This window comes from Zerene cesonia, unplaced genomic scaffold (assembly GCF_012273895.1).
Source record: "Zerene cesonia ecotype Mississippi unplaced genomic scaffold, Zerene_cesonia_1.1 Zces_u001, whole genome shotgun sequence".
In the NCBI taxonomy this organism is placed as follows: domain Eukaryota; kingdom Metazoa; phylum Arthropoda; class Insecta; order Lepidoptera; family Pieridae; genus Zerene; species Zerene cesonia.
Window position 1 is genome coordinate 1680204 of NW_024045131.1, and position 13011 is coordinate 1693214.

General features: G+C 34.8%; 3 protein-coding genes across 3 annotated transcripts in view; 1 reads left to right on the forward strand and 2 right to left on the reverse strand.

Annotated features, from left to right (window-relative positions):
• The window catches only part of LOC119838075, a 7932-nt gene extending 7423 nt beyond the window's left edge, over positions 1–509 (reverse strand). The window contains exon 1 of the mRNA XM_038363884.1: positions 12–509. Within this exon, the coding sequence (XP_038219812.1) occupies positions 12–509 (498 nt within the window). The remainder of the gene's footprint in view (positions 1–11) is intronic.
• Positions 510–1530: 1021 nt separating this feature from the next.
• Positions 1531–5454, reverse strand: LOC119838076. The gene is made up of 4 exons (XM_038363885.1): positions 5400–5454; positions 4673–4841; positions 2805–2974; positions 1531–1701 (listed from the first exon to the last, which is right to left on the reverse strand). Exons 2-4 carry the CDS (start codon positions 4839–4841, stop codon positions 1531–1533), a joined length of 510 nt encoding a protein of 169 aa, XP_038219813.1. The 5' UTR covers positions 5400–5454.
• Positions 5455–9456: 4002 nt separating this feature from the next.
• Positions 9457–13011, forward strand: part of LOC119838218 (ankyrin-3-like) — a 15474-nt gene continuing 11919 nt past the window's right edge. The window contains exon 1 of the mRNA XM_038364067.1: positions 9457–9654. The gene's annotated coding sequence lies outside the window, so the exon portion shown is untranslated. The remainder of the gene's footprint in view (positions 9655–13011) is intronic.

Sequence of the window (13011 nt, forward strand, 5' to 3'; positions counted from 1 at the left end):
TTGTTTTTAGCGAGGAAATCGGCGAAATATTCACCGCCGTTCGAACCGAAATCATTTCCATTGATCCTGAGATATTTCAGTTTCAAATGTTCCGCGTATTTCGACAGATTTAAAACGGATGTCTCCGTTAGGTTGTTGTTCATAATGTTGAGGTTTATGATGCTGGAGCGGCCTTTCACGAGCAGTTTTTTCAACAGTTTGAAGAAGCCGACATCTGTTATTTTGTTGTACGCTAGATCGAGCTTCGTTATTCGTTTCGGGGAATCGCGTATGTACAGGTATATTGCTCGGATGTCAGCGTCGCATATGCGTTTCTTATATCTGTCGTAGATATCTTTGCCGCGTAGTACTAAATATGCAGAGCCATCAGAATTTCTTTCGGTGAAAAGCCCAAGGCGTATTTTATTTAGTTCCGTAGATTGTAGCGGTGGTGGATGGCCTGTTATGCGCTTCAATAGGCCTTCGGTATCGCATATACATCGTCTCTGCTTTCGGGGTGGATTTTTCATTATTGTTTTTAATTTGACTGCATTCACAAGAAAACTTTGGTGTGTAGATGGCTATATTGATTGATTTATTGTTTGTTGTCAAATACAGTTTTTAGCTGCCAGTGTTAAATAATTTGATAACTATAAGAACATAGACTAACCTTGCAGCAAAATTTGATGTTGGCAATTTTTGACAATCTATTCCAATCATATTGACCACCTCCTTGGTACAGTGCTGAACGAGTGAGCGTAGAACCGAGGGGTCGTGGGTTTAACTCCCAGTGGGGACGCACAAAAAAAATGTCTCGGTCTGGCAGAACACAGCAGGCTGATCACCTACTTGTCCGTAAAGAAAATCGATCTTTGAATCAGACGTACATCATCTGCCCCATGCCCCACTAGGGGACACGGGACTTCAGTTTTTATTCCAATCATATTATTAAGAGTTATCCATGCTAACGAACTTTCGTGTTTATAATATTAGTAGCAAGACCACATCAGGAGTACTATTAATTTTTTTTATTTTATTTATTGCAGAAACAAACAGTCATTATTTACAAAGAATAATACATAATATAAAACACAAATAGACCTTGAGTTTAATATTTTAACTAAATATAGTTATTATAATATAACAATTTCTATGGTGTTATTAAGTGTTTAGAGAAAAAAAAATTAAATAGATCTACAGTATAAAGTAAATAAATACAGTGAAACAGAACACCTTTTCAACCGACACCATTGAAGGAGGAGGTCATAAATTGGACTGTATTTTTTGCTCTGTTACCTCAGAACTTTCGACTGGGTCAACCGATTTTGATGATTTTTTATTCGAAACCAGGTACCTCCCGTATGGTACCACATTGACCTTTTGTCATTTGAAAAGGCACGTGATTTAATAATAATAATAATAAACATTAATTGTTAACAGCACAAAAACTCACAACATAAAAAGATACATATAAAAAACCAACGATATTTATCCGTTAACAAAAGGGGCCAACTCAGTATCTGGTGCGAATGATAAAAAAATCAAATCATTTTACCGCGCAAGAAGCATCTCCTTCCCAATTGCCAGGCCTCTCCAGCTCGGGTCTACCACCAGTCCATACGCAGTCAAGTACTGATCCACACCATATAGTTGGAATATGTCCACGCCACGGGAGACTGTGTCAACGGCACCAAACAGCTTGGTCCATATCTTGTCATCGCTCTGTGGATTGGTAAGCATTTTTAATGTAGTTTTGTTTCAATGATAACTTTTTATTACGTTTAAAAATATTTAAAAAATGTTTAATGTTTCATTGTAAAAAATCCTTACTATTTAATCTATCTCTATACAAAAGTTTTTACACATACGATTAGCTGATTTGACGTTAAGAGCAACAAATATATTATATCCATATATACTAACAGTTTCGAGTTTTTAGTATTAATAGGAAAGGATCTATAAAATAAAATATTTATTAAAAAAAAAACCTAATGAAAGACGCTTCCAATAATCAACTAAATTGTCTCACTTGCTCTTATACAGAGTATACGTAAGGATCCTGGCGATCCTGATCAGAATAATAAGATGAACTCGTGAAACTATTGTTTGACACCGATCCTTGATAAGTATACAAAGCTTGCATGTCGGTTGCATAAATGTGACAGAATATTTTTATTTATTACACTTCAACAAAAATTGTACAGTTAAGGAAACTATTACATTTATTTGACACAGACATACACACACACAACAGATCAAACATAAAAAACAGAAGCATACAATAAAAAACAAATATATAAGAGGAAAAAAATAGATAAAAATAAAAATTTACACTTAACAATTATGTGTGGCTGCGTGTGCCAAAAAGGGATGGCACTCAGGAAACGCACTGAGGCTTAACGCTTCAGCTCAGATTACCAGTATATAAGTGTATAATCTATGGCTCTGATTTTCATTTCAGTTAAAGAGTATACTCCGTCTATCCCCACCTTACTACAGTTGACATAACCACATAACTGTAGTTAAAACTATCACAATACGGTACCAACCGTTTTTCCGTTCTTTAATGCATTAGTTTTACTGTTTATTGACTTTTTATCATCGGTAAGGTACAATAAGGCAATAAGTACCTATTTCTCTTGATGACTCCACGGCATCCAATTTTTACTAAAAAAAACATCTTACGGTTTAATCTGAAAATAAAATCAAAAAGAAACAATAAATTTAAATACCTGATACTACTGAATAAATTAAAAACTTCCGATTGATAAATAAAAAAAAAATAAACAAAAATTGGCGGTAAATTTGACAGTGACGTTTCTCACTTTAAACGGTTCTTCCTTGTCGTCCTTCGAAGCAACTGTTAATACGTTGACGCTAATAATGTTTATAGGATTGTCTGTATCTTCTACACAAACTAATGACAGTTTGTCTCGAATCGTATCACGCCACAGTTTCTCCAAATTAGCTTGAGCTGTAGGATATTTATGGATACCTAGAATAGAAATGGTTTTTTTATCTGCAGTTCAATTTGTGGAAATCTTTAAGTCTATATTTTCGTATATGGCAATGGTATATATTGTATTTTTGCATTACAATGAATTATTAAGTTAATAAATATCATCGCATCTGGTAGCACGGTAGTAAGGGCAAAGATTACTAAATAATTATTACTTACAGAGAGATAAAAAGTATTTAAAGAGAATAACTACTTCCATATATCTTTCGATTCTATCGAAGTTAGTAATAAAATAAAAGTACAGAAATAATGAATAAATAAAAATGAATCGTCAAATGTGTGGCCAAGCAGAAAACACTAGAATGGCTCGTCCAATTCAGTAATTTTTTTAACGTTTTTATCTAAGGTTCTTATGTAAAGAAAACCCCTGGACCATTATATTAATTTAGTTAAATTTTGAATTATATGAAACAACTAGCTGCACCTGGCAAACGCTGTTCTGCCTTACTCTTATCATTTAGGGGTATGAAAAATAGATGTTGGCCGATTCTCATAGATACCGGATAAGCACAAAAAATTTCATCAAAATCGGTCAAGCCGTTTCGGAGGAGTATGGCAATGAAAACTGTGACACGAGAATTTTATATATTAGACTAGCTGCACCCGGCAAACGCTGTTCTGCCTTACTCTTATCGTTTAGTGGTATGAAAAATAGATGTTAGCCGATTCTCAGACCTACCCAATATGCTTACCAAATTTCAGAGGAATCGGTCAAGCCGTTTCGGAGGAGTATAGAGACTAACATTGTGACACGAGAATTTTATATATAAGACTAGCTGCACCCGGCAAACGCTGTTCTGCCTTACTCTTATCATTTATTGGTATTAAAAATAGATGTTAGCCGATTCTCAGACCTACCCAATATGCTTACCAAATTTCAGAGGAATCGGTCAAGCCGTTTCGGAGGAGTATAGAGACTAACATTGTGACACGAGAATTTTATATATAAGATATAACATAATACCATTCAATATCAAAGTCATATTCAAGCATTTAAGTAACTAAATTGTATAAAAAAAATACAAAGAAAAGAGTATATATTAGAATAAACAGATAATATGGTGCTCACTAATGATCAAATCATTACATTACGCATTATGTAAGCGTAAGGTATTTAGTTAAAAATTAATGAATCGTTAAGAATTTAATTATTTTTATGATCAAAAAGTCATCAATAGTGGTCGAACAAATGATAATTAATTAAAATTAATTAATCTAAGCGTTGAAATAAAGATATATAGTAGGGGCCAACTGGAGGTTGTTTAATATATTAAATAAATTCAAGACATACAAACATATATACAGACATACAAACGAATAAACGACGAACAAATAATTTATAATTTAAAAAGTTAAAAAATAGGGTTATGCGTCTATATATAATAGCGTCAGCGACCCGAAATATGGAGGCTTCGTGATTTTTCAATCATATCAAATTTATAGCGTTATATTTTTAACACACTCAACTTACTCACACTTCAAATTAGCATACTATATATATATTTAGTTTTTTATTCAATGGATGTACTTTAAAGCATTATAAAGTATGCACACAGCCCATGTAGTTCGCTTAATAAATAATTGAGAAGTTATTAAAATTATAACGCCTACAAAAAAAATCTTGCTGCTTAAAATTTTGCTATTCTTTTTACTTAGGAGTACTTTTTTCTATACCTATATACTTGCAAGGTGGCTCATCAGCCATGAAGTACTTCACCAGCAGCTGAACAGCTGTTTCCACTTGGTCTTCCATCAGATCCTGGACCCTGAAGTTGGTACCGCGTGCTGTGAATCGGTGCCATACCGTTGGCATTGGTATAGAATCAGGGCGGCGGTATACCATCTAAGGATTTATTAATGATATAATAATAAAAACATTTGTTGACATACAGTACAAATCAAAAACCTTAGGAATTTAGGTATTTCTTAAAGATTTGTTCCACAAAAATACTCGTATCGCTAAAAAAGAGAGCTCGTCTAATGATAATATCAAATTTAAAAATCGGTCTAAAGGTTCTGAGATAAATAGTAACAGACTAAGAAACAAAATCTTTTAATTTTTGATATGATATGCCTAAAAGTAATTTTTTAGTTTTATAGCATTAAAATGCTTTATAAATGAGAAATTTTGAAAGAATAGAAGTAATTTGATCATGAGGCGGGATTTGAACCCGCGTTTTTTGACAAACCGCCCGCGGCACATAAAACCGAAAGAGTAGAAGAAATTCGATTACTGTGGCGGGATCACGGGTGGCCGAGAGGCTAGGCGTTGCTACGGTTAGGCAAGAAACGCGGGTTCGAATTCCGCCTCGTGATCAAATTTCTTATATTCTTTCAAAATTTCTCATGATATGCCTAAGTTAGGGTTAACGCTTAGAAACCTTTATAGCATGTAGCTTACCTTGTGGTTAGTTGATGAGTGAGCAACAGCTGAGGTGTCTCTGCCGGAAGTCGGAACTGAGTGGGAAATGTGCTGAGCCTTAGGGTGAGTTAGGGTTGTTGTACAATGGGCGTTTTATTTATATTCTACACTATTTACACTATATTAATATTATTTATAGTAATAATATTTTTATTTATAACGCGGACGAAGATTCAGCCGAAAATCTATTAATAATAAAATAATTGAAATGGAATATTGTACACAGGAAAAATGATTGCGTGTATGAAATGAATGGGCTTCTAAACTGCTAGACCAATTTGAGAAATTCTTTCCCTGACAGGAAGCTATACCGACCTTAGTTACAGAGGCATTATATTAATTGGATTTATCACGGGTAAAAGTCGTCGTTATACATTTTTATTCATCTTCGTCAAAAATTGCACACAAATACTTGCTATGCTGTTTTATAGCTGTAATAAAAACTATAATGTGTTGCCATCTCTTAAAGAAAAATAGGAAGGAAAAAATTTACGTAAGCAACTGGTCAGGATCAAGAAGTGTCGGCCAATGGATAGGGGGAATTAATCCATTGTCCGGTGCGGCAAGGTGCGTGGGACATGTTCCGCTGATGCCGCCTGCATGAGGATAGAGCGGTGATTCCACCTTGCTGCTCTGATTCTGCGCTTGGCCCGGTAGAGGGGGATGCAGATCGAATTATAACCAGCTCCCGTGGACCCTTCTGTAAAGGACGAAGGACAACACATTGGAGTTTTCGTTTGTTATAATCCGACATAACCCACGGCTCTCTCCCCGGGGGCCGCGGGCATCTGTGCAAGATATCCCCACTAAAAAAGACCAAAAAGGAGACAGGGGCCTCCGATACAAATAAATATCTTATTTATTTATGATCTTGAATATTTACGAAGATAATGAAAGGCTTAGACGAAGAGAATCATTAATTAAATGAGAAATGGAAAATATTTACAATAATATAACTGCGTATTATAGATAACTGTCTGCTACCGCGACAGTCGGTCTATTCTCAATAAACTAAAAAAGTGTTGCACCGTTTTTGATTCTGTTTTCACAAATAATAAATAGCGTGGTACTCGTGATATTCGAGTCCTATACATTGTCAAGTTTTAGATAACGCGGACGAAGATTCAGCCGAAAATCTGTTAATAATAAAATAATTGAAATGGAATTTGTTATCCCAGTGTACCACTAACCTAACCGAATACCACTGTAATCCAATACAGCCGCTAAACGGAATTTAATTCGTCTAAATTATTTCCCCTAACACCATCATATTGCGAATTGCGATAGCCTGTTCTCTATGGCGCAGTGGTTGATGTCTATGACTTGATCACGTACGAATATAAGATACTACTATAGAAATACTAGCTGTCGCGGCGTCACGTGCGATACCCGAATTAAAAGTAGCCTATGTATTAATCTAGACCATAATCTATTTTTGTTCCAAATTTCATACAGATACGTTAAGCTGTTTTCGCGTGAATGATTAAAACACATCTATACATACATCCATACTTACATACTTTCGCGTTTATAGCATTAGTGGAATCTTACATATTGTATTATCGTGTTAACTAAATGATAGGTTTCGCTAACAATATATTTACTCTATTTATTATTTACTAGCGTTCCGCCCCGGCTTCGCCCGTGGTACATATATAGCCTGTAGCTTTCCTCAATAAATGGGCTATCTAACACTGAAAGATTTTTTTTAAATCGGACCAGTAGATCCATCGCACCATTAGTTACTTGTCTATGGTATGACGCATTGCGTCGTGGCATTTATTCATTGCCACAACTTTTTTTATCCTTTTTATTAGAGCCACAAGTGGAACTTCACGTTTCTGCTCACTTAGTGTGACAACGCATAGCTATATTAACCCGACTGCGAAAGGGGAGGTTATGTTTTTCCCGTGTATGTGTTTATGTACATTTTATGAGTAAAGTCCCGTGTTCCCTAGTGGGGTATGGGGCAGATGATATACATCTGTTTCACTGATCGATTCTCTTTTTTGACAACTAGGTGATCAGTCTTCTGTGTCCTGCCAGACCGAGACTTTTTTGTACGTCCCTACCGGGATTTGAACCCAGGACCCCTCGGTTCTACGCTCACGTGTTAACCACTGTGTCAAGGTATCGATCATATTTTATTAGCACGTTATATATTCAATCAATTAATAATAAATAATCAATATAACCGCCTTCTTAGTGCAGTGGATAATACGTGAGCATAAAACCGATGGAACCTAGGTTCAATTCTCGGTATGGACGCACAAAAAATGTCCCGGTCTGTGACCTACTTCTCCGTAAAGAAAATCGATCAGTGAAACAGGTGTATATCATCTGCCCCATACCCCACTAGCGGACACGGGACCTAGGAATGTATTAATTAAACATCTCTCGTGCTACGCAATTTCGCAAATTAGACATAACTAGCTGCGACCCGCGGTTGAAACCGCGTAAGTCCGTATCCCGTAGGAATATCGGTATAAAAAGTGCCTATGTGTTATTTCAGTTGTCCAGCTATCTACGAAGCAAAATAGTATTATTATTCACCAATAGATGTCAGGAAAAAAAAACACGAATAAAACACGAATATGACATTTTCTAAAAAAAGTTCCTAGCTAGATCGATTTATCGCCCCCGAAACCCCCTATATACTAAATTTCATGAAAATCGTTGGAGCCGATTCCGAGATTCCAATTATATATATATATATATATATATATATATATATATATATATATATATATATATACAAGAATTGCTCGTTTAAAGATATAAGATATAAAACAGTGCTTTTTGAGATAGAATCGCGAACTTTCTTATTTAGCGTCGATAGGATCTTTGTTTGCTGCTACACAAAGTGCGTTGTTCTTTGCTTCACGTGAGCTTAGTAGGGTAAATGCATTAGTTATCGACAAATCATTTTATCTGTATGATATGATGTGTTATCGTGTCATTGAGGCTGATATCCGATTCGGCTACTGCTAGTACTTCAGAAATAATTATTTTGTTTGTTTTTTGTATTAAGAATTTAAAAATAACTGTTTTCAATTAAATCATTTAAGAATAACGGTTTCGTATGGCCGCAGTTGGTGAAACATTCTCATCGTCTTAATTTTACTTACTAATTAATTTCTTTCAATGGTTCTCGAGTGATATATCCAATCAGACTTTTTTATAATGGCATTCTGATTAGTGCCCCTTATGTACTTTTTTTCAATCAACTACAAGAGTATGGGGTTTTTAATAAGTTTATTATTAATTTTCTTTTAGTTTTTTCCAGATCTTTTGACGGAGTAAACCGATTCTGATGATTGTTTTTTTTTTGTTTGAAAGCTGATGGTGATGGGGTTAAATCTGAAAATTTGGAGATTGTTTAGTGTTTTATGAATACATAATTTTATCGCTAGGTAACTTATACTTTTGACTTTTTTTTTGACAAGGAATTTTTATGTATCAACTTGAGTATAAGTACGTATATATACATTGCCTTTAATGCGTTTGATATAAATATTGTAATTATTAATTAATAAGCACATTATATACATATATAGCATTAAGCAACAATACATTATATAGCATTGGTGGCTCAGTGGTGAGAACCTCAAAATCGATAAGTCGAGGTTCGAGACCGGGCCGAGCGTGCAGGAAATAAATTGATTTTTCAATTTATCTGCACATGTGGATAACATCACCACTGCTTAAAACGGTGAAGGAAAACATCGTGAGGAAACCGACATGTGACATCTGCCAACCCGCACTTGGCTAGCGTGATGGATTATGACCTAAACCCTCATAGGAGGCCTGTGTCCCACCAGTGGGAACATATATGGGCTGATAATGATGAAGCACAATATACATATGTGCTACAAATCCGTTAGAAGGTCTTTTAATGACAAGTTCCTACTATATAGATAATACAATGTTTTGACAAGCCAATGACATTTACCCTATAACCAACTCGTACTTCGTACTTGGCAAGTGGCCATATTGGCTTTTCTCCAGATCACAACTTCCATGTTGTAACAACAGTTCCAATTTTATCAAGTTACGAGACAGACGCGTGTCTCATAGTAATAATCTTTGTATTATAGAAAAAAAATTGTTTAATCTGTACCCTTGTGTTCTTCAGCCATTGCTGTCAAAAAAGCGCGCGAAGTGTTTTATTTTTTTTTTCGAGGTATTTGGAGAGGCCTTGTGCGCGTGTTTTTTTTTTAGTTGACTGCATTCGGTAAGTCTGAAATGAATCAAATATATTTTTGATAATTTCTTTTTGCAAATATTATGTTTCGTTAATAATCAATAAATATTCAACAATAGCATGTTATTTATAGCTAAAGGACTTGAATATACCCATGAGTAAGAATATTGTATGTGTTAAATAATAGATTAAATAATATAATAAATCAAATTGCAAACATTTATTAATATGTACATAAGCGATATTTAGGCAAAAGGCAATATTTTTTAGTTGAAACGTTTTTATTTAATTTATTATTATAAATTTTTTGATTAACACCTTTACTCACAGAATGGAAATTGCCACGATCCGTTATATAGAAATCCGCTCCCCTGGACTCTGGTGGTAGCAAGCGTCAATTTATTAATTTGGAAAATATTAGAAACACTTTGATATCCGAAAAAATATTTATACGCGCATAAATTTTTAAAAGCATCCCGGTGACAGACTGACGGAAAGCGAAGTCTTAGTCTTAGTCAGTCTTATGGTCTGTCTTTTTTTTACCATCTAGGATACGAAATACTAACTAGACACACCGTAATACCAATCAGCCCCTGTATTTGTACTTGTTATTCTGTGCCCTGGCGAAGCAAATCCGCGCTACGCCACTTGTTGGCATGCTACGCATCACAGATAACATAATACTCGAAGAACCATTTAAATTACACTTTGACATTAATTTAAGACTTAAATTTCCTGCTTCGTTAGACCATTTCGATCGACATGTGTATGACGGTTTTCGCGCCAAAAACTAATATATGTTGTTTTACTGATTTATATAATCTATTTCATATCTATCCACTACAAAAAGCCCATGTGTTCAACTACCCAAAAGTAAATTCAGAATTTTATCCGATATTTACACTCTGGGTCCAAAAAACCGAAATATCTTACGGACGCTTATTTTTCTAAAATTATATATAGCCTATGTTACTGGCGATTAATGTAGCTTTCTAATGGTGAAAGAATTTTTCTAATCAGTGCAGCAGTTTTTGAGTTTATCCATTACAAACAAACAAACCAATAAAAATACAAATTCTTCCTCTTTATAATATTAGTTTAAATCACCAAGGTACCGGACAGCCCAATGCTTTAATCCGTACCTAAGCACCAGAACACAATAATTGCTTGCTTAAACATGAAATACTGGTATGATTTCTTGTACAATAAATGAAGAAAGCACTATAGTAAACGTATAAATTTCAAAATAACGGTCTGCCCTTCACCCGTGGTACGTTTTCTCTTAATAACCTTCCCCGTACCTTATCAAAAACGTCAACAAACAGACAATCTAGGCTTTTTGGCCCACTAACTCAAATATACGCGAACAGAGAAGCGTAGTCGGAAAACATTTAATCTCATTCAGAGCCCAAGTAAACAGGGGCGTTTATTTTGAGAGCGCGTTTATAAACACACGCCTACGCCTTTGTGTTACAGATTATAAATGTTTTGAACTTAGCGTTACTTTGTTCTGATTGTAAATTTATTTAGGCAGTGGGCCCACGACTTTGTTCGCTTTGTGGGCGAATAATATTTATCGGAGCCCATATCCCTTCCCAGTCCAATCCTTTCTTCATCTTTTTCCAATTTGAAGTCAGCAATCTATTTGTAGAGGCGTCTGTAATCGACCTTACGCCTGTCCAAATGTTCATGGGCGGTAGTAGCGCTTACCATCAGGCGACCCACCAGCTCCATTGCCAATGATGATATAAAAAAACATCTTATGCAAATAGATTCTACAGTTTGTTAGCAATGCATTAGTGTGAAATTGCTTTCAATATTACTATTGTATTACACAGAATAGTGTGTGTAATACTTTCGTAATTTTAAAAAATAGAAAAAAAAATTGTTATTTACTCCATATTTGTTTTATATCTATAATATACAGCTACCTTTTAGAAATTTATTTCATATGATTCAGCATAAAAGGGCGGTAAATTCTGCCCGATAGACATCTTTTCGATTCTGAATTGCAATATAATTAAATCAAAACAAGTTTTAAGTGATATTATTTCCTATGTAACTAACACGGCTTATAATATTCAGTAGATTATTTAATTAGATCATGCTGCGTACAGTATTGTCCCGGTTTTCCTAAAAGCACGAATGATGCCAAACAGTTTAGTGTCATGGCCTGGGTCAATGGCAGTGTTCTATTTTGGGCAGCCATTTTGAAAGTCAGACTTCATGCGTATAAATTTCCAGACGTTTATGTACTAAATTGTATGTATATGTTTAATATATGTTTAATTTCCATGATATCACACATATTTATTTTTCCTTATTTTTAAATGTAAAGATAGGAAGTAGGAAGAATAGATTCTCGGCCACAATTTTTAACCTCTTTTTATTTTAATGATTCGATCTTGAAATTTTCACATTATGTTATTTTAAAACTGAATTCTGAAAAGTCTTGTGTGAAAATATGTGTATTGATTGAAAATTATAAATTAGTTTCCGGCCGCGGGCCTGTTAAAAGAAAAAAAGTATGCGATATTAATATGTATAACATAAAAAAGCTTGTGATAGAAGCCTCTTTAATTATATATCCTGTAAAGCTTTTATTATACAAATATATCACTATTATCATCAGCCCATGCTTCCTATCTCTGCCATGCCCTTCTATAGTTCAGGCCATAATCCACCACGTTGGCCAAGTGCAGGTTGGCAGATGTCACATGCCGTCGAACTTTTGATTCTTTAACATGCCGGTTTCCTCACGATGTTTTTCTTCCTCATTTTGAGCAGTGTTTTTGTTATACACATGCGGAGATAAATTGAAAAAAAAAATCCTGCCCGCTCGCCTGGTTCTGAACCCCTGACTTATCGATTTTAGGTCCGAGGTTCTTAACACTGAGCCACCACTGCTACCTCTGAAATCAAAATAAATCCCCATCGTAAGGTTATTTCAACGAATCTGATGTCAAACTATACAGGTTTCTATAGCAACAGAGCTCGCATTGGCAGACGATTCCAAGACGCTACGTCTGAGATGACCTTGTAAAGACGTCATTCATATAATTTTATCGGCGATCAATTCCTACTTAACATAAATAATAACATATAGTATACAGTGTCGTGTCGCCAAGTTTTAATGAAGATACTAGGTAACACGGCTCATAAGTAGCAGCGACTTCCGCAGTATCTCTTGTGGAAGTCGCAGTCCCTAAATACATTTTATCCCATAATCGATATGAAAATAGAAGGCGCAAAACTTAGAACCCTAAAGTTTTTTGACGCTACGCAATAGGTGAAAGTAATAAAAAAATCATATATATATATATATACCTAGTCTTGCCATAAATATTGTAATAAAGAAAAAAGAAAATTGTTAACTGCAAATAACAT

What these genes read in the sequence shown, in the direction of transcription:
- LOC119838076 (XM_038363885.1), bottom strand. Translation starts at nt 4,841, where the DNA reads ATGGTATACCGCCGCCCTGATTCTATACCAATGCCAACGGTATGGCAC. An exon ending in GCCACCTTGCAAGTATATAG is followed by an intron (nt 2,975 to 4,672) that starts GTATAGAAAAAA and finishes TTTCTATTCTAG; the next exon opens with GTATCCATAAATATCCTACA. An exon ending in ACAAGGAAGAACCGTTTAAA is followed by an intron (nt 1,702 to 2,804) that starts GTGAGAAACGTC and finishes ACCAATCCACAG; the next exon opens with AGCGATGACAAGATATGGAC.